This window comes from Zalophus californianus, chromosome 4, assembly GCF_009762305.2.
Source record: "Zalophus californianus isolate mZalCal1 chromosome 4, mZalCal1.pri.v2, whole genome shotgun sequence".
NCBI classification, from domain to species: Eukaryota; Metazoa; Chordata; class Mammalia; order Carnivora; family Otariidae; genus Zalophus; species Zalophus californianus.
In genome coordinates this window covers 165,789,591-165,814,583 of record NC_045598.1, presented here as the reverse complement: position 1 = coordinate 165,814,583, position 24,993 = coordinate 165,789,591, and the positions used below count along the sequence as shown (strand labels likewise).

The 24,993-nt window shown below is 33.9% G+C and overlaps 1 protein-coding gene across 4 annotated transcripts in view; it reads left to right on the top strand.

Moving 5' to 3' along the window:
• CSMD3 (CUB and Sushi multiple domains 3) overlaps window positions 1-24,993 on the top strand; it is a 1,160,406-nt gene that overhangs the window by 145,821 nt on the left and 989,592 nt on the right. For all 4 annotated transcript variants that reach the window (XM_027574671.2, XM_027574666.2, XM_027574669.2 and 1 more), the window contains exon 3: window positions 24,761-24,873. In XM_027574671.2, the coding sequence (XP_027430472.2) occupies window positions 24,761-24,873 (113 nt within the window). The remainder of the gene's footprint in view (window positions 1-24,760; window positions 24,874-24,993) is intronic.

Here is a 24,993-nt window from a genome sequence, read left to right as displayed (position 1 = left end):
AATACATGAGAATTTTGTGAGAGAATGGCACTTTTAATCTTATTGTTATTTAATAACTTTAAGGCTCCTCATTCTCTGATCCTTTCTCAATCTTTTTTTAATAATAATATTTGTATCTAGAAGAAGTTGGCTGTTCCAGTTTTAGAAGGTTGGTATCTCTAAACTTTCTTCTCTTTGATCTCTGCTTAAAAACCAGAGAGATCTTGTGTGAAATTTTTTTTCTTATAAGATATATCTACATTGTAGTATATTTTAAGGGTAAAAATATTGTAATATATTTCTAAAGGCAGGCAGTGTTTTCCCGTACTCACTTTTTGGAATTTTCAGACATTTTCTCTAGAAGTAAAGAAGCTCAATAAGCTCATGATATGCCTTCAAAGTCACTGGGGAGAAAAATGCTTTACCAAATGCTGTACCACTGCCTAAAATCAATCTTTACATTTCTTGCCTGTGATACTTATTTCCTCAACACCCATTACTCACCTGCCAAGTCAGTGCCACATATATTATACTTTCGTTAGGGCAGCTTAACACAAATAGCTATTCTACAATTTTTTTTTCAAATAAGCACAAGCAACAAAAACAAAATAGAAAATAATTCTAGTTTTAATGCTGTCTTTATTATAAAAAGAGCTATTACATATTCTAGACTTAAAAGAATGAGATGTCTCCAGAAAGTCATATGAATCCTTTTCCAAAAGAAATCTTTCTTTTCTTCCTTTGATAGACTGACAGTGTTTCAATTTATATGCATTCACTAAAGCAAATATTCAGTGGAAAAAAGTGTTATTTTCATTCCTATCTCACTTTAACAAGTTGAATATAAATAGCAAGACATGGATGTAACATTTTGATATAAGCATGTGTGCAGACATCTGCAGGGGAATCTCCCCTTCTTAACCTTTTCTTATTCCTGAGTCCCTCCTGTTTACCTCTCTATAACCCTTACATACAGCCAGACCTTGAATTCTGCTTTATGAATTTTTCATCTCTGATCTTTCCCTTGAATTTTACCTAACATGTAACCCAGTTCCTCTAGGCTCTCTACCGTCAGCATCTCCCTTTGCTTTTATTTATTTTTTATTTTTTTAGATTTAAATTTATTTATTTGACAGAGAGAGACACAGCGAGAGAGGGAACACAAGCAGGGGGAGTGGAAGAGGGAGAAGCAGGCTTCCCGCGGAGCAGGGAGCCCAATGCGGGCCTGATCCCAGTACTCTGGGATCATGACCTGAGCCGAAGGCAGATGCTTAACGACTGAGCCACCCAGGTGCCCTCCCTTTGCTTTTAATCCACATCTCCACAGATGGGCTGATATACATGGAAACTTCATCTGATCTCTTGAAGTTTTCTTACCGTGTCCTGGGATGATATGAGCATGTAAAATAGTGAGGTACTGCATTAGATGGTGAGTATGTTTTAGGTTATTGATTAATTCATAACAGGTGTTCAATAAAATGCTTGTTGATTGAGGAGCACCTGGGTAGCTCTCAGTTAAACATCTGAGTCTTGGTTTTGGCTCAAAAGCAGTTTTTATTATGAAACATGATGTACCATGTTGATCCATTTATTCTTAATTTTTAGGTCAAATTGAAAATAACATATTGAAAATGATCATATAAATTTATATTTGAGGTGTCTATAAAATGTAAAGTGAATCCCACTATTATTATGTCAGTAACTTTTTAGTCTAGAAAAAGCCTCCTCTAGCTTAAAATACTTAAGCATTGTCAAAATATGTTTTGAGAGAGTCCTAGGATTAATGCCCAGAACAAATGAAAATCAGGAAACACTTTCATATAAAAGCCCAAATTCTCATTTTTTAAAAAGATTTTATTTATTTGACAGAGAGAGACACAGCGAGAGAGGGAACATCAACAGTGGGAGTGAGAGAGGGAAGAGCAGGCTTCCCGCTGAGCAGGGAGCCCGATGCAGGACTCGATTTCAGGACCCTGGGATCACGACCTGAGCCAAAGGCAGACACTTAACAACTGAACCATCCAGGCACTCTTAAATTCTCATTTGTGAATGCTGACCTAATTATGCTCTTCTCATCATGCTTTTCCTTACCCCATTTAAAAACTAAATATTCATTATAGTATTAGTCTTATTTTTATACCCTCTAATTAATCATTTTATTCTCTATTAGTTCATTTAGCTAATATGTTACCATACATTGGATCAAGGCCTGTTGATTAAAAAATTCAACTTTGTATATATCAATCAATTTTATTTTGTAACATATTGCCTCTTCTGCTTACTGTCCCATCTAAATTTTTGCATGCTATAATTAGCCAAAAATTGACATTTCTCTGTAAAATTTCGGACTAAAATTTTGTAGGTCGATCAGGTACACGTTACAAAAAACAAAACTAAATTTTCATCACAAAAAAATTCTATAGTTGTTTAAAAATAAAATAGTTATTTACCAAGAATGTAAAAAATTGATATTAAAACAATTAATATAATGTTGGTCTCAAATAGGTTTGAAGTCTTTGTGGTTAAGGGAGACTATGTTTGTCTTTACATCTCTGATATTTAATGTAATACCAATATGCTATAAATATTCAATAATATTTTCCCAGTGAGTAGGTAAAAGATGACTATAACTATACTCAAAGTTCAAATAAATAATACTTTAAATTCATTAAATTGTCCAGATTAAACTTAATATTCTCTTGGGATGATTTATTGAACTAGTATATATCTTTCCTATTTGATTTACTATAGCATCAAATTGTTAGGCAAATTTCACACATTTCAGGTCCCTTAGTTAACTTTGATATGTTCTATGAACTAATTCCAACATACACTTCCATCCAGTGTGCTAATATACATATATATATTATATATATATAATTTTCTTCTTGTACTATAGACGTCAATAAAAAGAATTTCTTCCACTTCATAGACAATTAGAACCTTCTTTTATGCTAGAAAAAAAATCACTAAATGCTCCCTTCCTTATTATGACATTTTTCCCCTCCTCTGGTGTTTATTTTCATTTGTATGCTATGTTTTAAGATGTTTTATTGAAGAACATACACATAAGAGCCCAAATTAAATGTTTTGATTTTGATGAACTACGTCAAAGAACTACATCCATGAAATTGACACTAAGATCAAGAAAAGAACATTGCAATCACAAAAGCCTTCCCCTCCCTTCAGGGTAACTACTCCCCTAACGTGTAACAGGAGATACTAATTTTGCTTGTTTTTAAGTGTAAATACATGGAAAGATGCATTAGGTGATCTTTTCCTACAGCTTCTTTTGTTCAATATAATGTTAGTGAAATTCACACATATTATTGTGTGCAGTTGTAGTTTATTCTCACTGCTATATGGTTTCACATTTTATGAGTATATGTAAGTTTATTTGTTCTACTATTGATGAATACTTGGATTGTTACCAGTTTGCAGTTATTGTGAATAGTGCTGCTATAATCATTCTTATACATGTACTCTCATGAGCATGTTTAAACATTTCTCTTGGTTATATAGCTAGATGCACAATTTGCTCTTCAGAGATAATGCCAAAATATTTTTCCAAATTAGTTGTCCTACTTACAAACTGTGTTTGAAAGTTTAATTGTTCTACATCCTTGTCAACACTTGGTATTGTCTGCTATTTTATTTTTATTTGACCTACTGTTTTTAGTAGCATTAGCATCCTGGTTTTAATCTGTATTTTCCTACTGATTAACAGTGTTGAACATTTTTTATATGCTTATTGGTCATTTGGGTATCCTGTTATATAATGTGCTACTCAAGTCTTTGCCCATCCTTTTTGTGGGCTTTTTACTTCATTTGTTAACAATTTGTAGGGATTCTAAATATATTCTTGGTAAGAGTTCCATCACTATATGCTTTGACTTTTCAGTTTAATTGTATATTTTTAAAAAAATATGTTCTTAATGTAGTGTAATTTATTAAGTAATTTCTTTATTATTAATCTTGTGTTTCAGTTTAAAAATCTTAGCTTATTCCAGGTCACAAAGATATTTCCTGATATGTTATTTATTATTACTTTTTAACGTTTAGATACACAATCTATAGAGAATTGATTTTGTGTATGGTATGAAGTAGAGAACAAGGTTTATGTTTTTTGTTCTCATTTTTTCTATATGAGTATATACTTGACTCAGCACTGTATATAGAAAATAAATCTTAACTGTATCTCAGCTTATTGCAAATCAAGTAAGTATTTATGTGTGGTATTGTGTCTAGTCTCTATTCTATTTCACTGGTTTATTTGTTAACTCTTAAACTAATACCACACTGACTTAAATATTATAGTTTTATAATAATGACATTTATGATAATTTATGACATCTCAAAGGGTAACATCTCTAGCTTTGTAGTAATTAATTTGGGTTTTTAAAAATATTTTATTTATTTGAGACAGAGAGAGAGAGAGAGAGAGAGAGAGAGAGCACATGAGCAGAGGGAATAGGCAGAGGGAAAGGAAGAAGTAGACTCCCTGCACAGCAGGGAGCGATGTGGGTCTCAATCCCAGGACCCAGAGATCATGATCTGAGCCGAAGGCAGACTTAACAAACTGAGCCACCCAGGCACCCCAGTAATAATGAGTTTTTTTTTAAGATTTTATTTATTTGAAACAGAGAGAGCAACAGCAAGAGAGGGAACATAAGCAGGGGGAGTGGGAGAGGGAGAAGCAGGCTTCCTGCGTAGCAGGGAGCCCGATGAGGGGCTCAATTCCAGGACCCTGGGATCATGACCTGAGCCGAAGGCAGATGCTTAACGACTGAGCCACCCAGGCGCCCCATAATTAATTTCTTAAAATCAACAATAGATACATGAGAATTCTTCCCCTCAGTTTAACATATTAATTTAATAAAACAATTTAATTCAAAAATATGTAAAGATTATAATATTTTAACATAAAACATTTTATTTATTCTTATTAAACATTGATATGCTTTTCTTATCATTGCATAGAAGGGCAAGTATAAATAACACTGTTTAATTTTATTAGAAAGTAACACTACCATATTTCTTCCTATTATTCCCCTTCAATAAAATGCTTTATTTCTTGTACAGCGTTCACCAAGAAGCCACCCAATTTCTTTTCTGGTTGTTTTCTGGGATTTTGTGTTTCCTAGAATGTAGAAAGAGGGCTTCTGTGATAGGAAAACTCTGGAGAGACATGTGGGAAATGTTGACTGGTTTTCTGATTTGCACAGATCTTATGATCTTTATCCAAGAAACAAAGGAGGAGAGAGAATTTCTCTCCACCAACTTTTTGGTATTCTCTATACCCAATAGTATTATCCATGCGACACTAATTGCCTTTTCAATTCCATTGCTCTTTTCATGGAAATCCCTTCTAGAATCCAGTAACATGTTTACTATCAATAAACACTGTTGTATTATCAGTGAAAACATTTTATTTGGAAGTTGGGGGGAATTGCATTAGTTTCCTACTGTCTATTTTTACATATATTTTCAAGCTTCTTAATCTATTTATAATACTTTTAGCTGTATTTTATAAAATTCATTTCAACCTCATTTTAGACTCTTTGAACCGGGTTATTTTCATCTTAATGTCTTTTGACAGGAAGGTATTTTCTGCTTCCAAAATTAAATTTCAAAAGTTTTTCTTTTCTTCATCTTCCACCTCGTGTTTAAATTGTGGGGGTAGAAAGAACATGTATTTTAGAGTCAGACAGACCTTTGTTGAATTCTAGTTCTTCCACCAAAAAAAATAGGAGAGCAAACCACTTCTCTAAATTTTATGGAAAATAAGAGTACAAAAAGGCCATCTTCACAGTGTGTTATGAATTAAATGTATCAAATATTAACTCCGTAACTGGTTCACGCCTAAGCTTCTTAAAATAATAGTCAATATGAGCTTTCCATATTTCCTCTTTTCCTATTTCTGGTAATAATCACTGAATTTGATTTGTTACCTCACTGAAGCTACTCAGGACAATGTGATTGTATAATTGCCAGATATATGGATTAATTTTAAGGACTCACTTTCAAGTTAAGTACTAACATTAACTTGTCAGATTAATTTGGAAAAACTGATCAATTTCTTAAAAATTTACCAAATTAACTAAGAGTCCCCATAGACCAGCAAAAAGAACATGGGCTTCATTTTTGGTTTTGCCATTTTACTAACAATGTGTCTTCTAACCAGCAATTTCTCTTTGCACTCATTTCTCTGTTTGCAAAATGGAATAATAAAAATAAAGTCATATACAGCCATATAGGTCATGGTAATAATGATATAATATATGGTGAACACTTAAATAGTGAAAACTGGTAGCACTTAATATTTCATTAGTTAAAATAGTTCTGCTTTTTGGCATAAAAGCTGCTAAATAAAGCCTTTTGCTGACATAAATGTTTTAATTTTGAAAGCATGTTTAATTTGATGTTTCAAGGTAATATGATTGTCCTTGTTAGCTAAAATTAATTTAGCCTTGCATGTACATGTGGTGATATCACATTTAATTTAAGACATTATAGCAACAAGATGTATCTAATAGTTCACAGAGTACAGTGAGTAAAACATTATTCAAAATTAAGACTACATAAACATAAATTCAGTTGCAATGAAGATAGCACATCATATATAGAAATGTTTTTACCCAAGAAAAATAATATTAAAAGAGTGATCTAATTTTATGATCAATAAGGTAGTGTAAAAATGGAAAATAATGTATTTGTTTATTAATTTAATTTCTCATTCTTCTTATCTCTTTTGTGAAAAAAATTAGAAAATCATTTTCTACTTAGGAATAGCCTTTCTTTTCTTTCTTTCTTCCCTTTCCTTCCCTTCTTCCCTTTCCTTCTTCCCTTTCCTTTCCTTCTTCCCTTTCCTTCCTTCCTTCCTTCCTTCCTTCCTTCCTTCCTTCCTTCCTATTAGGCAGGATATAACTGGGAAAACAAACAGATGGCCATTAATACATGGGACTAGTTTTAAAAGGCTTGAAGAGCAAAACCAGGGAAAAGGAGAAGAAGCAATCCAGAGAATATTTACTATAGGAATGAAATACCCCTGGGAATTGGGGGAAGAAAGGAGCTCCGATTTCCTGAATGCAGAACATACTGACTGCTGTGCTGTGCACAGTGCTATTACCATGGAAGGAGGTGGATTTAGTGGGCACTGGAGCCAAGGGGGCAAGCCACCCAGCAGATGCTGCCCCCATAGAGAACCACACGGTCACTACTAGAACTGCCAAGAAAGGACTGCTGCTAGGATAAAAGCAGAGGTCATCAAAGCAATGCAACCACTTCCATAGTTTCTCCAGAAACAAAAGGAAGAGAAAGAAAGGCGGAATAATGCCTTCTCTCCTCTCCCCTTTATTTCTTATCTCTCACCTTGCCTCCTAATACGAAGAACCCATGAGAAAGGCAGTTGGCATAGATAACTGAGCAGAGTATGAAAGAAAGGGTATGGGAATGACAACTAATAAATAACTGAGTCATTCCAGTTATTTTTTGCTTTCCTTTGGTTTCGTTTGCTTGCTTTTTTTTTTTTTTTTTCCCCTCCTTGCAGGGGTTACTTGCAAAATGGTTAGAATGGATGGAGCATTTTGCCCAGGTATTAAATTTGAAAAACACAGAAAACACTAGCTTGGAAAGCTAATGGTACAGACTTCATCCAATGTGTGATTCAGTGTTGGGGTGCCTGGGTGGCTCAGTTGTTAAGTGTCTGCCTTCGGCTCAGGTTATGATACCACGGTCCTGGGATTGAGCCCCGCATCGGGCTCCCTGCTCCATGGGAAGCCTGCTTCTCCCTCTCCTACTCCCCCTGCTTGTGTTCCCTCTCTTGTTGTCTCTCTCTCTGTCAAATAAATAAATAAAATATTTAAAAAAAAGAGTTATTGAAGGATTATAAATAGCAAAGTAAGGTGGTACACCATAATCAAATATTTACAAATTGTCACTTTAGGACACTGTGGAGTAAACATTAAGATCACAGGGAGGTAAGGGGCGCCTGGATGGCTCAGTTGGTTAAGCGACTGCCTTCGGCTCAGGTCATGATCCTGGAGTCCCGGGATCGAGTCCCACATCGGGCTCCCTGCTCAGCGGGGAGTCTGCTTCTCCCTCTGACCCTCTTCCCTCTCGTGCTCTCTCTCATTCTCTCTCTCTCAAATAAATAAATAAAATCTTTAAAAAAAAAAAAGATCACAGGGAGGTAAGACTAAAAGCAGAAGGACTTCATGATAAGAGTCTATCAAAAGTTTAGATAAAAAAAATGAAGATCCAAATTTCAACAGAGTTAATGGGAATGAAGATTAGTATGTAGATCTGAAATCTATTTTATATACTTATATTCTATTTTAAGATATAATACTCAATTAGAATTAGAATGTCTAATATTACCCTACATTTCTATGTGGAAAACACTATAGCCATTCCAGAGTAATGTCATCTTTTTTTTTAAGATTTTATTTATTTATTTGAGAGAGAGAGAGAGAGAGCATGAGCAGGGGGAGGGACAAAGGGAGAGAGAAAAGCAGACTCCCTGCTGAGCAGTGAGCCCCACATGGGGCTTGATCCCAGGACCCTAAGATCATGACCTGAGCCAAAGTCAGATGCTTAACCGACTGAGCCACCCAGGAGTCCCAAAAAATCAATCTTAAAAAAAAAAAAGGCATGTGATTCTCAAACATTCTCCTTCAATTCATGTTAAAAATAAAATACTTCAATTGTCCCAATGAGTTCCTCTCATAATTATCAAGGAAATGTTAAATGATTGCAATATTCTGGTGTTACTTTATTCTAATCAATTTTAATATTGTAATATTAACTTACTGGTAACAGAAAAAAACACATACTACAGGACACTTTTATGTTTAAAACAGGTAAACAGGAGACAGTGCAATATCGAGTACAACTGCAAGTCATATTTCCATTAAAATGTTAAAATGAAATTATATAATTTGTTAGTTTAGTAACATATCATTGACTGTTATTTTCCATGTTAGTAAATATCATTCAAGAAGGCCTAGAATATTGGGGTGTCTGGCTGGCTCAGTCGGTAGAGCATTCAACTCCTGATCTCAGGGTTGTAATTTCAAGCCCCATGTTGAGTGTAGAGTTTACTTAAGAGTCCCTAGGATATTAAACTTGGAACATCAAGATACATAAAGACATTATTTCTAAAATAAAACAGAATATTTATACCATTTTCTAATTATATTTGCTCATATTTATTGGATTTAATCATCTTCAGTGTTATGAAGTATAAAATTCAATTATTCAATTATAATTCTTTTGATACTGTAAGTGATTTTTAAAAAATACCTTATATACAGTAAGACAGTCCATAACAATATAGACATAATTTAATATTTAATTTTAAACAATTGTCCAATTTAACATGTTTGGATCTGAATTACTATTATTTTAAAATAATCGATTAATGGACTGATGATTTTGCATTTGACATAAAATTATTATTTGATAACACTAAATTAGTTCATAAATCATGTCCAAATACACTAATTAGGTAGAGAAATGATTGCACATATGTTCTATGTCACCACATTCTCATATTAATATTTTCTTTATGATGTATTCCAATGAAGACAGATTATAATTTTATTTAACCTAAAATCATTAGAGAATGTTTTCAAAAGGCTATGTCATTCACATGTTGTGTGTATATATTTACATATATAAAGAGATAACCACCTCAAAGACAGTTGTGAAAATTTGTAGGAAAGTGATGTTGAGCACAATGGGTAAAATTAATGGTTATGTACACTCTGTTAGGGTAGTTATATTCTCAATTGCTTCTATTTGATATCTTTGAAGACAAAATACCGATTTAAAAACAGAACCAAACCTGTTCTGAAAAAGAGCCCCTACTTTTCTTAGTTTTAGAATATTTAGGTTAAATTGTATAGTATCTTTATCAAAACATCTTTAATCATTACTAGCATAAAGCTTTATTTAAAATGCTCCAACTGCAATGCTTTATTTACTCTGTGTACAATTTAATGCTATATCTAAGTCCATAAAACTGGTGAGTAGTGTAGAATCTCAAAATCTTTCCCAAAGCCATTTCAGGTTAAATAAAATTTTAATTTGTCTTCATCATTGGACCATATCAAATATAGAACATAGAACATATATATCTATATTATATATCTCTGTAGGGACATTGATTAAATGTGTGGTCATTTCTCTTTTAAGAACAAACCATTAATACCTGGAAAAAATAGACAAACAAAATCCCATACTTCTAATATAGGCGCAAGTTCCTAACTTCTAATATAGCCATGTTTTATAGATAAAGAACATGTCATATAATTTTTGTGTTTTGCTAATATCTTTCTGGGAAACAGAATGAGCCATTAATTTTGAGTTAAACTCTTATCTATGTGTATTGGATAAATGGATCAAACAATTGTCAATATGGAAGAATACAAAATACATTTGTAGGGTCCTTTTTTTTCCTTAGTGAACGTAGAGGACCGTAAGAAATACAGTAAAATTCACATGATAAGGTTTGTATAATACTGCCTGTTAGAGGTCTTTGGAATGTACCAAGAGAAAGGTAGCAGGTATGGGGGGAGGATCACCTCACTCAATGTCAAGCATTTCAGGTTTCTAAAGACACATAGGGTCTCATCCCATCTCTTCCTCCCTTTTCTCTCCTTCCCTCTTCCTAATTGCAAAGATTTATCAATGACTGGGGATGTAATAAATGTTCTCATCTCTTTCTTGCTCATAGTTCTGCCTTACATTTACTTTAAGCAAGCAGCATATAATGGGTCTTGACTAATTTTATACCCAAAATAAAAGCCCTAAGAATGCTAAACTTGGAGGGAGGAAAACCCAATTTAGAAGAGCATAATACCACATGCTTGAAGAATTACACTTAGTTACATAATCCAAGTCAATTGTAAGTATCAATAATTGGGTGCTACAGGAAGAAAATTCTGATTGGTTATGAAAGAACTTTCTAATTCTCACATCTGTTATCAGGGGTGAACAGCAATAGTAGCAAATACCTGCTAAATGCCAGATATTATTCCAAGTGATGTACTTGTATTAACTTATTTAAAACTGACAAAAACTTTAGGAGTAGGAACTATCTTCATTAACATCTTGCCAGTGAGAAAACAGATGGGGGGAGAAGTAACCTGCCCAATGTCGCACAATAGCAAATGGCAACACTGAGATTTACTCCAGGAAGTCCAGCACCAGAGTTATCATTTAATGTCTTTATACTAATTAGATGAGCCCTGGGTAGGTTTATCACCAAAATTATGGTAAAAATAGCATTTAGCATGTGCTAGGCACTGTGCTAAATTTTTACAAGCATTATCCCACTTAATCCTCACAATATAACTATGGGATAATTCCATAGTTTATTGGGATAAAATACCTTACCCAATCTCAAATTGCTGATAAGCAGTAGAATATGTGTTTTCCAGTTGTATATTCTAGAATCCAAGCTTATAGTCATAACTTCAACACTTCTTAAAACCCCAAATTTGGAAAAAAATACACTCATTAACAATTGCAGGTGATTATGCAAGTTGGGGACACTGTAAAGTAGATTTAAGTGTCTGGCATTCATTAATTGCCCACTATAACTGCATGTACAAAACACCTCAAGTGTTTTCAGTGGTTCAACTACACTGTCTTTGGGGAATTATGGTCATTTATAGCTTTAAAGATAAGCAGTTCAATGAACCAAAAAATAAAATAAATAATAAAATAAAATAATAAAATAAAATATCAGAAAGAAGGGACATTATGAAAGTTTGGCAATATTTGCACAAGATAGAGAAAAAATTCAAAATGCTGAATTTTGAAGAAACTTTCTAGTAATATATTGCATAGGTCCTGGATAAAATGTTGATCCTGAAGATGAAACTCCAAAGTCACTGGAAAGAATAAGTTTATGTTATTGTTTTTTTTAATTTTATTTTCAGATTTTTAAAATTTAAATTCAATTAACCAAGATACAGTATATCATTACTTTTTGATATAATGTTCAATGATTCATTAGTTCAGTGCTCATCATACCACATGCCCTCTTTAATGCCCATCACCCAGATGCTCTGCTCCCTTTCCACAACCCTCAGTTTGTTTCCCAGAGTTCAGAGTCTCTCATGGTTTGTCTCCTCTCTGATTTCTTCCCATTCAGTTCCCCACCACCAACCTTATTGTCCTCTGCACTAGTCCTTATGTTCCACATGTGAGTGAAACCATATAATTGTGTTTCTTTGACTTATTTCACTTTGCATAATCCCCTCCAGTTCCATCCATGTTGATGTAAATGGTGGGTATTCATCCTTTCTGATGGCTGAGTAATATTCCATTGTATATATGAATGACATCTTCTTTATCCATTCATCTGTTGAAGGACATCTTGGCTCCTTCCACAGTTTGGCTATTGTGGACATTGCTGCTATGAACATTGGGGTGCATGTCCTCCTTCTTTTCACTACATCTGTATCTTTGTGGTAAATACCCAGTAGTGCAATTGCTGGATCATACAGTAGCTCTATTTTCAACTGTTTGAGGAACCTCCATACTGTTTTCCAGAGTGGCTGCACCAGCTTGCATTCCCACCAACAGTGTAGGAGGGTTCCCTTTTCTCTACATCCTCGCCAACATTTGTTGTTCCCTGTCTTGTTAATTTTAGCCATTCTGACTGGTGTAAGAATGAGTTTTATGTAAATGGAGTAACTCTAGATACAGTGAGTTGATGACATTCTCATACTGTGTTTTTGAGGGAAGAAAAAGTTTTCTCCCAGAATAGTGGTTTTATAATATTTGTGCATCTTTAGGGTTTAGAAAATAAGGGAAAAATCCTGAAATAATTAAAGCATGAAAATATGTAATAACAAAAAAGAAAATAATAACAAGAATAATGAATTTAAGGTTGAGGAATGAAGGTCACGGAGAACATTCACCAGCTTTCAGGAAATCAGACATTTGTAGAAACTGTAGGAAACCCCGTGATGAGCTCAATTGTTTGTAACATCATTTGCTTTAAAGAAGAATTCTGATAAGGTGACAGAAAAATCTCACCTCTAACACCTGCTAAATTCCATGCACCTACCTGCCAAGACATAATAATAACTTACACTTTTAATTCACATTCCAAATCTTATGGAAGTGGCAAAATCTAATAGAGAACAATGCTGGCAAGAGATGTATTCTGGCAAGCGTAATTCCAAGATTTACCGGTACTTTGATACAGTGGAAAGAATATAAAAGAGTGGAAATGAATACTAGTCAACTACCTTTCTAGGTCTATCTTATTATGTTCATCGTCATATCTATATCTACCCCAATCCCTACCATATCCATAGGTATATCAGTATCTATATTCATTTCCATATCTAGACCTATACCTAGGCGCATGTTCCTAACGTTGTGAATTTGCCTTTTTCACACAAGATGCCTTTTTCAGGAATTTTATATTTGAGAGAAGTTTCAGCTCATTTACTCCCAATAAATGATATAATTATTCAAATATTGCCACAGCCATCTTTTCCTTTGATATTACAATTAGTGACATCTTGACATAACCATGAATTATTGTGCTGTGCTTCATGTACCCAATATCAATAGGATATGCATGATTTATTCTCACAGAACAGTCATTGCTTTAAATATCTACTTGTTCCTGTGGTTTTCACATTCATTTTGAAATTAAATAGATTAACAGTTAACTTCAGCAAAGAATTCCCTGTAAATCACTTGGACCATTTTTAAGAACTGTATAACCAGAGTAAAATTGTAAGATAACTCATATCAAATTTCTCACTGTGAGTAATGAGAAATTACCATGATAATGCTGGTGTTATAATACAATTTATCCTAGCCAAAGCATGACATGGAATGCAAATGAAAGTGGATTTGAGTCAAAGTGCTAATGAAACTAACACTAAGCGGCTATTTCTTAGATTCCAGAAAATATACCGTGCCATTTGACGTGAATTCTCTTATTTAACCATCACAAATTCCTGGGATTTGGGGTAATGTTACCACCTTTGTTTTAAAATAAAGCTTGTTCTCTCTCTCTTTGTCTTTTCCACTCCCCATGTCTGTTTCCACCCAATCTCATTATAAGCAGTAATATCCTAATAGCCTTTTAACTTAAAAATATGTTTTTTACATTTATTCTCTAACTAGAGAAAGTTTAAAATATTGTAATTGACTGATAGGGACATTAAATACACACACATATATTTAAATATCTACTTAGAATTCTAAGATGTTATCTTAGAAATAACATCTCACTGTTAAGAGCTGATAACCTTATTTACGTAATGAGACAGGTATCACTCTTATCCATCAGCCTTGATGCTCTAAGTGTTCCCATTATATTAAGCTGTAAAATGGCACATTGACATTAATTTTTTAAAAATTCTTAAACAGCCTCTTATTTAAAGAGCATATACATTGACATTATAAATGACTTTCTTGTAATTTAAATTTCAATTTTGCATTAATTACTGATTATTTTAGTATTTTTCATATTATTCATTGATATAAAGTTATAAGTTCATTATTTAATTCTCCCTAAAAGTATTTACTTATTACAGTGTTAAACATCATTAATGTCCTGAATCTTTGTAAGAGGAAATGCTTAAAGAAAAAACTACTGTTCATAGTAGAGCCAGGTCTAAAACTGTAACACAGTTTTTACCAGTTTCAACTACTTAAAGCCATCATGTGAGTAAAATTATGTTTTTATCTATTCTAAATATCTGTTAAGAAATTTATATGGCCATTGTGGGGAAACAAAGAGGAGTTAAATATGCATCCTGCCCTCATGAAAAAAAATCACGTTCCTTATGAGAAAAATCATCATGGGAAAAGAAATAGATTGGACTTAGAAGTTACGGGTTTATATCTTTGTTCCACTGCTTACCAACAGTATGAATTTAAACTATTTACTGATCATTTCTAAACTGTGATTTCTTCAGTTATAAGTCAGAGAAAATAGAGTTACACTCTAGTATTCTTTTCAAAGGAACTAAAATGTCATTCACTATGCAATTTTACCATACAACAATATGAGGAAATACAATTGATAATTTATTAATTTAACAATCAATATATGCAAAACACCAAATTGTACAAGTACCTAAATCAGTACAAATGACTCTATGGGAAAAGATCATGTTTATCCATAAAATGTTACGCTTTCAGATTACCTAGAAGACATGTTAAGATCAAGTGTAATACATGTATATTTAAATATTGTAATTTATAATTCATATTAAAATAAAAATCATACTAGTTTTACCTGAAAAATAAGTTTTAAAACTATAGTTTTAAAGTAACCGAAAGGTACTTCAAATAGAAGTGCATAAGATAGGGCGCCTGGGTGGCTCAGTTGGTTAAGCGACTGCCTTCGGCTCAGGTCATGATCCTGGAGTCCCGGGATCGAGTCCCGCATCGGGCTCCCTGCTCAGCAGGGAGTCTGCTTCTCCCTCTGACCCTCTTCCTTCTCGTGCTTTCTATCTCTCATTCTCTCTCTCAAATAAATAAATAAAATCTTTAAAAAAAAAAAAAAAAAAAAAAAAAAAAAAAAAAAAAAAAAAAAAAAAAAAAAAAAAAAGAAGTGCATAAGATATATGATCTTCCTTTAACTTTTGAGGTTAATATTATGGTGAAAAATAAGTCTTTCTAAACAGGAGTTTCTACATAGACTATCTGAATTTTCTTAACAATTGAAGTCCCCTTACATTCTTATGATTCTTGAGAACACTGTTACAAGAACACAGTTTTTGGTTTGAAAAAGAAACTGTTCTGATGGTGTTCATGTTCTCCTACCACCCACTGTAATTCATTAAATTAACAGCTATTTATTGAGGGACCTCTTACATGATATGTACTGCATGAAAGCACTGATGATAAACTAGTGAATTCCAAGGACTTCACAAAGATTAGTGTCCAAAAGAGAAGAGAGATGCTTAATAAATAATCACACATAAATATTAACTTATAAATGAAGTCTTGTCAAGAAAAGACATACCTTAGAAACATTGAAGGTTTAGTTATAGACCACTGCAATAAAGTGAATAATGCAATAAAGCAAGTCAAATGTATTTTTTTTTTTTTGGTTTCCCAGTGCATATAAAAGCTGTGTTTAGGGGCACCTGGGTCGCTCAGTTGGTTAAGCATTTGCCTTCAGCGCAGGTCATGATGCCAGGGTCCTAGAATCGAGCCCCACACTGTACTCCCTGCTCAGCAAAGAGCCTGCTTCTCTCCCTCTGCTGCTCCCCCCTGCTTGTGTGCTCTCTCTCTCTGTCAAATAAATAAATAAAATCTTAAAAAAAAAAGGCTGTGTCTACACACTACACCATAGTCTATTGAGTGTGCAATAGCATTATGTAAAAATAATGACATAATTTAAGATATACTTTATTGCTAAAAAATGCTAACCAATCTCTGAGCTTTCAGTGAGTCATAATCTTTTTGCTGGTGTAGGGTCTTGCCTCCATGATGATGGCTGCTGACTGATCAGGGTTGCAGTTGCGGAAGACTGGGGTGGCTGTGGCAATTTCTTAAGAAAACAATGAAGTTTGCCATGTCAATTGACTCTTCTTTTCATGAAGAATTTCACTGTAGCATGCAATGCTGTTTGGTAGCGTTTTACCCACAGCAGAACATCTTTCAAAATTGAGTCGATCCTCTCATATTCTGCCACTGCTTTATCAACTAATTATGCAATATTCTAAATCCTTTGTTGTCATTTCAACAATCTTCATGGCATCTTCAGCAGGAGTAGATTCTACCTCAAGAAACCATTTTTTTTGCTCATCCATAAGAAGCAACTCCTCAACCCCTAAAGTTTTATCATGAGATTACAGTAAGTCAGTTAATAGTAACAGGGTCTAATAGTAACATCAAAGATCAATGATCACAGGTCACCATGAAAAATATAATAATGAAAAAGTTTGAAATATTGCAAGAATTACCAAAATGTGACACAAAGATACTAAGTGAGCAAATGCAGTTGGAAAAACAGTGCCAACAGAGTTGCTCAATGCAGAATTGCCACAAATGTCCAATTTGTAAAAAAAATAGTATCTACAAAGTTAAAAAAAAATAGAAGCTCAATAATAGGTTTCGTGACTGAAAGTGTTTATTTTCAGATCAGTCAAGCAATGTATTACAGGAAGGAGGAAAACAAGTTAGTGAAAATCCACATAATGATGCAACTATCATGGAAATAAGTCTAAAACACATCCTTCCTTATTTATTGAAATGAGAAAGAAAAGAATCTTACATTATGCAACATGTCACTCATGCTGATTATTTATAGAAAACTGCAGAAAACTAGTTTCCAAAAAAGGAAAACATACTCTGCATTGTCCTTCACTATCATCTTGGGTAATTTAAATGGTACAGTGTCCTAAATATTGTCTAAAAATATTGATTATTTAATATACATGAATGGGCGTAAAATGAGATTGCATGTAAAATAATTGTGTCTATTTTTATATTTAATATTTGGATTTAATCAGTGTGTCGAAGACAATGACAGGATAAACAGCATGTTCGATAGAAAATGGGACACAATAAGCCATAGTTTTAGACCTGGCTCTACTATGAACTTGATCAAGTTATTTAATTTCTCCCATTCTCTTGTGCCTTCTAATGTGAGGGTGAAATTGCATATTTCACCTGTACAGAGAAATTTTTCTTTTAAAGTTACTGTCAAATTTTGCACTAGTAGGCTTTGAATCTCCTCATGTTGCAGATCAACATGGGTCTCAGTAACTTAGAGTGGTCACTAGGGTCTAAGGGGTTCTAGAGAATAAGTTAATATTTTAAACACTTAAAAAAATCTATATTCCAAATCTAAAAGACAGCTATGGGTTGGTTTCCTATTGCTGGGGCAACAAATTACTTAATAGTTTAAACAACATAAATTTGTTATTTGGCAGTCTGGAAAACTGAAGCCCAAAATGGGCTTAACTGGGCTGAAATCAAGGTGTAGACAGGTCTGTCTTCCTTCTGGAGGCTCTAGAAGAGAATCTGTTCCTTGCCTTTTCCAGCTTGTGGAGGCTGCTTGCCATTCTTTGCCTTACATCCCTCTTCCAATTTCACAGCCAGCAATCACATCACTCTAACCTCTGCTCTGTTATCCCGTCTCCTACTCTCTCTCTCTAACCCTCCTGTTTCCTTTTTTTTTTTTAAAGATTTTTATTTATTTATTTGAGAGAGAATGAGAGATAGAGAGCACGAGAGGGAGGAGGGTCAGAGGGAGAAGCAGACTCCCTGCTGAGCAGGAAGCCCGATGTGGGACTCGATCCCAGGACTCCAGGATCATGACCTGAGCCGAAGGCAGTCGCTTAACCAACTGAGCCACCCAAGCGCCCCCCCACCTTTTTTTTAAGATTTCATTTATTTGACAGAGACAGACACAGCAAGAGAGGGAACACAAGCAGGGGGAGTGGGAGAGGGAGAAGCAGGCTTCCTGCTGAGCAGGGAGCCCAATGTGGGGCTCGATCCTAGGATCCTGTTTCCCTTTTTAAAAAATTAATTAATTAATTAATTTTATTTCCCCCCTTTTTAAATTTAAATTTAATTAGCCAAAATATAGTACATCATTAGTCCCGTTTCCCTCTAAAGACCCTTGTGATTACTCTGGACCCATCCAGATAATCTAGGGTAATCTCCCAGTCTTAAAATCCTAATTTAATCACATCTATAACATTTCTTTTGTCATGTAAGGTGAAATATTTTAAAATTCCAGGTACTAGAGCCTGGGTAATTTTGGAGGGCCATCACTCAAAATGTAACGTTAGGTGTACAAATCTAACAGTCATAACAGCATAGCAGGTTATGATGTAAGTAGTTTTTCAGAATTCTTGTGTGCTGCAAAACCATTCATCCTTTTTTTTTCCTTCCTGACAATGTTTCTTGGTTGTTTTTGTCTTTTTTTGTGTGAAAAAAATAGTATGAGCATTTAAAATGAGAAATATTTTATTTATACATCTTCATATCAAGAAGTTTTAAAACATCTAGAAAGTTATTTAATAACTAATTAGTTACTCCATGAACCTGCAATTCCACCACTAGATATATTCCCAATAGAAGTATGTATGTATGTATGGGGCGCCTGGGTGGCTCAGTCGTTAAGTGTCTGCCTTCTGCTCAGGTATTGATCCCAGGGTCTGGGATCGAGCCCCGCATTGGGCTCCCTGCTCTGTGGGAAGCCTTCTTCTCCCTCTCCCACTCCCCCTGCTTGTGTTCCCTCTCCCTGTGCCTCTCTCTGTCAAATAAATAAATAAAATCTTTTTTTTTAAAGAAATATGTATGTATGCATGTAAACAGAAGTTTATGGCAGTATAATTTATAAAAGACCCAACTGGAAAAAGAAAACTCCACTAGCCGTAGAATGGCTAAATAGATTGAAGTATAAAATGAAATCCTATATAGTAATGAAAGTTAATTTCCATACTACTACTACAGTAGTACAAACATAAGGCTGAGTAAAAGAAGTCAGAGTGAAATAATTTCATTACATACAATTTCATTTATATAAAGCTTTAAAACATGCAAAATTAATTTGTTTAGCTAGAAGTCAGGTGAGTGGTTATCTTTGGGGAGGAGTGAGATTGTAATGAATGGGTGGAAACATAAGCGGACATTCAATATTTCTTGCAGTGTTTTATTTCTTGATCTGAAATATTTAATTTGTGAAAATTCAACAGTATGTGCAATTTTGATTTGTTGTAATCCTCTGTAAGTTATAGTTTATTGAACATATTTATAAACAAAAAGACCAGTATTATATAATTAATTTATAAAAGCATAATGTTTTATGTATATAAAAATATAGTCTAGTATATTCTGGTCATAAGTGACACATTTTTAAAAAATAAGGATACCAAAAGGTTGAAAGTTAAAAGATGTTCTAGACTAATTCTAGTAAATTAAGTTATAGATTTATTACTGCCAGGTAAGATAAAGTTTAAGATCAAATCATTATTAGACATAGATTAGGGGCATGTGCGTGGCTCAGTCATGTAAGCATCTGACTCCTGATTTCACCTCAGGTCATGATCTCAGGGTTGTGAGATCGAGCCCTACATCAGGCTCTGTGCTGGGCATGGAATATGCTTAAGTAATTCTCTCTCTCCCTCTCCCTCTGCACCCCTCCCCAAAAGAAACAAAACAGGGTAGCACTTCATAAAAAATAAAATGTTCAATTTGCCAGGAAATATAATAATTTAAACTTGCACACACCTATTAATGTAGCCCCCAAGTATATTTTAAAATGACATAACTACAAGGAAAAATATAAAAATCTATAATCCTCTTGTGAGATTTTAGCATATCTCTTTCAGTAACTAGTAGATCAGATTTTAAAAATATAGTCAGCACAGAGAACACTTGAACATGATTAACAAATTTATCTAAAAGATATATTGAACACTGTTCCTAGCCAATGATAAATACCCATTATAGGAGCCAGAATGATCCCAGAATAATGGTTCTCTAAGAACTTGTGAATATATCACATGGCAAAAATAACTTGGCAAATGGAATTGAGACAGATGTTATAATAGAAGATATCTGAATTATCAATTTGAACACAGTTTAATTACATGAGCATAGAAAAGTTGAGAACTCTCTCCATCTGGAGGCAGAAGAGGCAGCAGCAGAAGGATGAGGTAGAGGGAAAGGCCAAAAAGAATTACAGAATGAGAACTTGGACTCCCCTTGCTGACTCTGAAGATGGAGGAAGGAGGTCTCAAACTGAGAAATGCAAGCAATCTCTAAAAGCTGAGAATGACCCCAAGTCAACAGCTGGCAAGGAAACAGAACCTTAGTCCTACAACTGCATAGAATTTAATTCTGGCAACAGTGTTATATGGGAAGTGAAAGCAAATTCTGCTCCCAAGGTTCTAGAAGCAATGCAGCCCAGCTAACACCTTGATTTCAGCTTCATGAGGCTCAAAGCAGAGAACCAGTTGAGCTACACTCTACCAAGACCTATGTAACTATGAGCTAATTAATAATGGGTGTTAAGGTTATGGTAATTTGGATTAGGAATAGAAAATTAATATGCTTTCCTTTATAAGGAAACTAGGTATGTAATAAAAAATACAACATCGGACCCATAGAGCAAATCTCAAGAATTTCAAAGGATTAAATTCATACAGAAAATGTTATCTAATTGAAATGCAAATGAGATATACATTGGTAAGAAGACATAACTAAAGCAACTCATAGAGATATACTTCTAATCATGAGCGAAACAGGAAATCATGTAGCTCATGCAGCAGAAAGAGGAAAATTTAAAGCTTTAAATGTTTAAAACACTAGAGGAACTGCCAAGTAAGTGTGTACAAGTGAACTTTTGCAAGAATGTTGATGAAAACACAAATTATAAACAACCCAAATGTCCATCAACAATAGAATGTATAAATTTGGTGTGGTATATTTTTTGCAATAGATTCCTATTTGGCAGTGGTTCTCAAAATGTGATCCGTGGATCCTTGAAGGTCCTGAGACATTTTTAGGGGGTCCACAAGATCAAAACTGTTTCCATAATAACACTGAGACATTATTCACACCATTTTCATTGTGTTGACATTTGTCCTCATAGTACAAAAGTAATGGTGGGTAAAACTGCTGGTGCCTGAAAACCTCGCAATTAGTGACCTCAAACTGTACAAATAGTCATTAGTCATTGTATTCTTTACTGCCACACACTTTCAGTGTGGAAAAAAATTCCATTGTACTTAATATTCTTGTTGATGCTGTAGTTATTTCATTAAATGTCTACCCTGTAATTCCCCACTTTTAAATGACCTGTGTAACAAAATGGAAAGTATGCAAAAAATAAAAAAAAAATAAGAAACAAAAAAACATAGAACCTTCTTATGCCTACCAAAATATGATGGTTGTTCCAAGGAAAAACAGTTGCATAATTGAGTTGTCAACTGAACTGGCCACATTTTCATGGAACATTCTTTTTACTCGAGTGACTAACATAAACTACAGTTAGTCAAACTTGGGTATTTGTTATATATTTTTTCCAACACACACACACACACAAACAGTGAACCTGAATTTTTATTTCAAGGGAAAACAATTGACAGGATTTGTTGTCTATGACAAAAATCTAAGTTTCCAAGTAAAAAATTAGAATTCTGGAAAACTTCAATCCATTACTATAAGTTTTAGAGCTTCCCCAAGTTTAAAGATTTTTCTAATGAGATCAGGTAGCAATAATAAAAATAAATGTGATTTTTTTGATACTTTATAATAAAATGTATCAACATTTAGAAGATCAAACTCACTGAATGAATAAAAAAAAAAGAACGAATGTATTCCAAAGTACTAATACATGTTAAAAATTGCATGGGTAAAAAGGACCCATCATAGAAACAAGGTGAAGCAATGAATTTTAATGCCACAGCGTATAAAAATTAATTGATATGGTTTGAATTCAACATTGCAACTAACTTGTAAAGTTTTTGTGTACTATCAAAGAAGAGTATCCACTTATCCGCAAAAGCCATTAGAATTCTCTTCCCTTTTCCAACTACATATGTGAGGCCAGAGTTCTTCATACCCATCAACCAAGATAACATATTGTAAAATATTGAATAAAGAAGTAGTTATGAGGGGCACCTGGGTAGCTCAGTCATTAGCGTCTGCTTTCAGCTCAGATCATGATCCCAGGGTCCTGGGATCAAGCCCCGCATCAGGCTCCCTGCTCAGCGGGAAGCCTGCTTCTCCCTCTCCCTCTCCCTCTCCCTCTGCTTGTGTTCTCTCTCTTGCTGTCTCTCTCTCTGTCAAATAAATAAATAAAATCTTTAAAAAAAAAAAAGAACTAGATATGAGAATCCAACTGATTTCTGTTAATAGGCCAGATATTAAAAATATTTTCTTTCTTTTTTTTTTAAAGATTTTTATTTACCTATTTGATAGGGAGAGAAAAAGAGTGAGAGAGCACAAGCAGGGGGAGCTGCAGAGGGAGAGGGAGAAGCAGGCTCTCAAGTGAGCAGGGAGCCTGATGCGGGGCTCAATCCCAGGACCCTGGGATCATGACCTGAGCCGAAGGCAGATGCTTAACGACTGAGCCACCCAGGTGCCACTAAATAGATTTTCAAAAACAGAATACAATACATTCTTGTCATTTTTGTTTTGGAAAAGATAATTATTTTGAATTAAAATATGATTTATGTCAACATGCAATGTGCCTATCCTGGTTTTCTTTTTTTAAAGATTTTTATTTATTTATTGAGAGAGAGAGAGAATGGTAGAGAGCATGAGAGGGAAGAAGGTCAGAGGGAGAAGCAGACCCCCTGCTGAGCAGGGAGCCTGATGTGGGGCTCAATCCCAGGACCCTGGGATCATGACCTGAGCTGAAGGCAGTCGCTTAACCAACTGAGCCACCCAGGCACACTATCCTGGTTATTTTTAAATTAATAAATGCACATGTAAAAAATTATTCTCAGTTTTAATTTAAATAGGGTATATACTGATAAATCTAGCCCACAAAATCTTTTGGGGGTTCTTAATAAGAGTATAAACACACCTGAGACAAATGAGAATTATTGCTATCTAGCAATGAAATATATGGTAATTTCAATGTAGATTAATCCTACATGTGCAATGTTGGGCAAAAATAGCAAGTATATAAAAAATAGTATGATTCCATTGCATAAAATTACTAATTCTTATTATATTAATAATAAAAATGAGAAAATAAATAACAAATGGTAATTCATAGAAAAATTAAAAATTATGTATTTCATTAGTTTTAGTAAAATTATATCCTGTGTAGGTGTTTTTTTTTAATTTTAATTTCTTTTTTCTAGTTTAGACAAAGTATCAATTGTAAATCAATTGTATAATCAATCTTATAACAATATGCAATAAGTTATTTGCAAAATACATAATAAAATAAGGATAAAAAATATCAGACAAATATCTGTTTTATAAAAATATGCAGTATAGGGGTGCCTGGGTGGCTCAGTCAGTTAGGCATCTGCCTTTGGCTCAGGTCATGATCTGGGGTCCTGGGACTAGAGCCCACATCTGGCTCCCTGCTCAGTGGGGAGTCTGCTTCTCTTATGCCCCTCCCCCCTTGTGCTCTGTCTCTCTCTCTCTCACACACACACACTCAGTTTCTCTCTCTCAAATAAATAAATAAAATCTTTTTAAAAATGAAATATAACCAAAAAGTAATCTGCAACTATTAAATTTAATAGAATTTATTGAAAGTTTAGAATCTAATAAAACAAAAATCACATCATTTGTAGACTTTTCAGTTTCAAGATTTATTTAGAGCACATCTCTTCCTTTAATATTAAATTTTAATAAAAACTCCCCACTGTGTAAATATATTCTAAACTATCAGGAAAATTATTTATTTGACAAAAATATCTTCTGAATATTCAGTTGTTAAAATAAGGAGCAAAAGATACTAAAAACACATACTCTCACAACTCATCTCCCAAAGTCTAAATTAATCAGTATTTTCGTAGAGATGATATATGTAATAGATATGATAAATAGTCATACACATTAACATGTATGTAAATAACTTTATATATATCTACAGTAATTGTTTTTGATGAGTGACTATCAATATGTGATAAATTTGTTTATAAATCCTCACACACACACCCACCCACCCCACCCCCCACACACACACACACCTACTTATACAAAGCTTAGGGATATGATAAGATGACTTTTAATGCTCTTTCAACTCTATTAGGTAAAATGTCTATAATACTAACAATTAATTCCATTATGTTTTTAGGTTAACAGGATTCCATCTGCCACCGCCAGTGACGAGTACCAAATCTGTGTTCTCACTACGTCTGACCAGTGATTTTGCAGTTAGCGCTCATGGATTTAAAGTATATTATGAAGGTAAGTGATGGCAATATAAAAGGACCACCACCCAGTCTAATAGAGTCAAACCAAAATTCTCTAGGATGGAAATGGAAGAAGAATCACCAGGAAGGAAGATACAGTGTATCCTGTTATCTC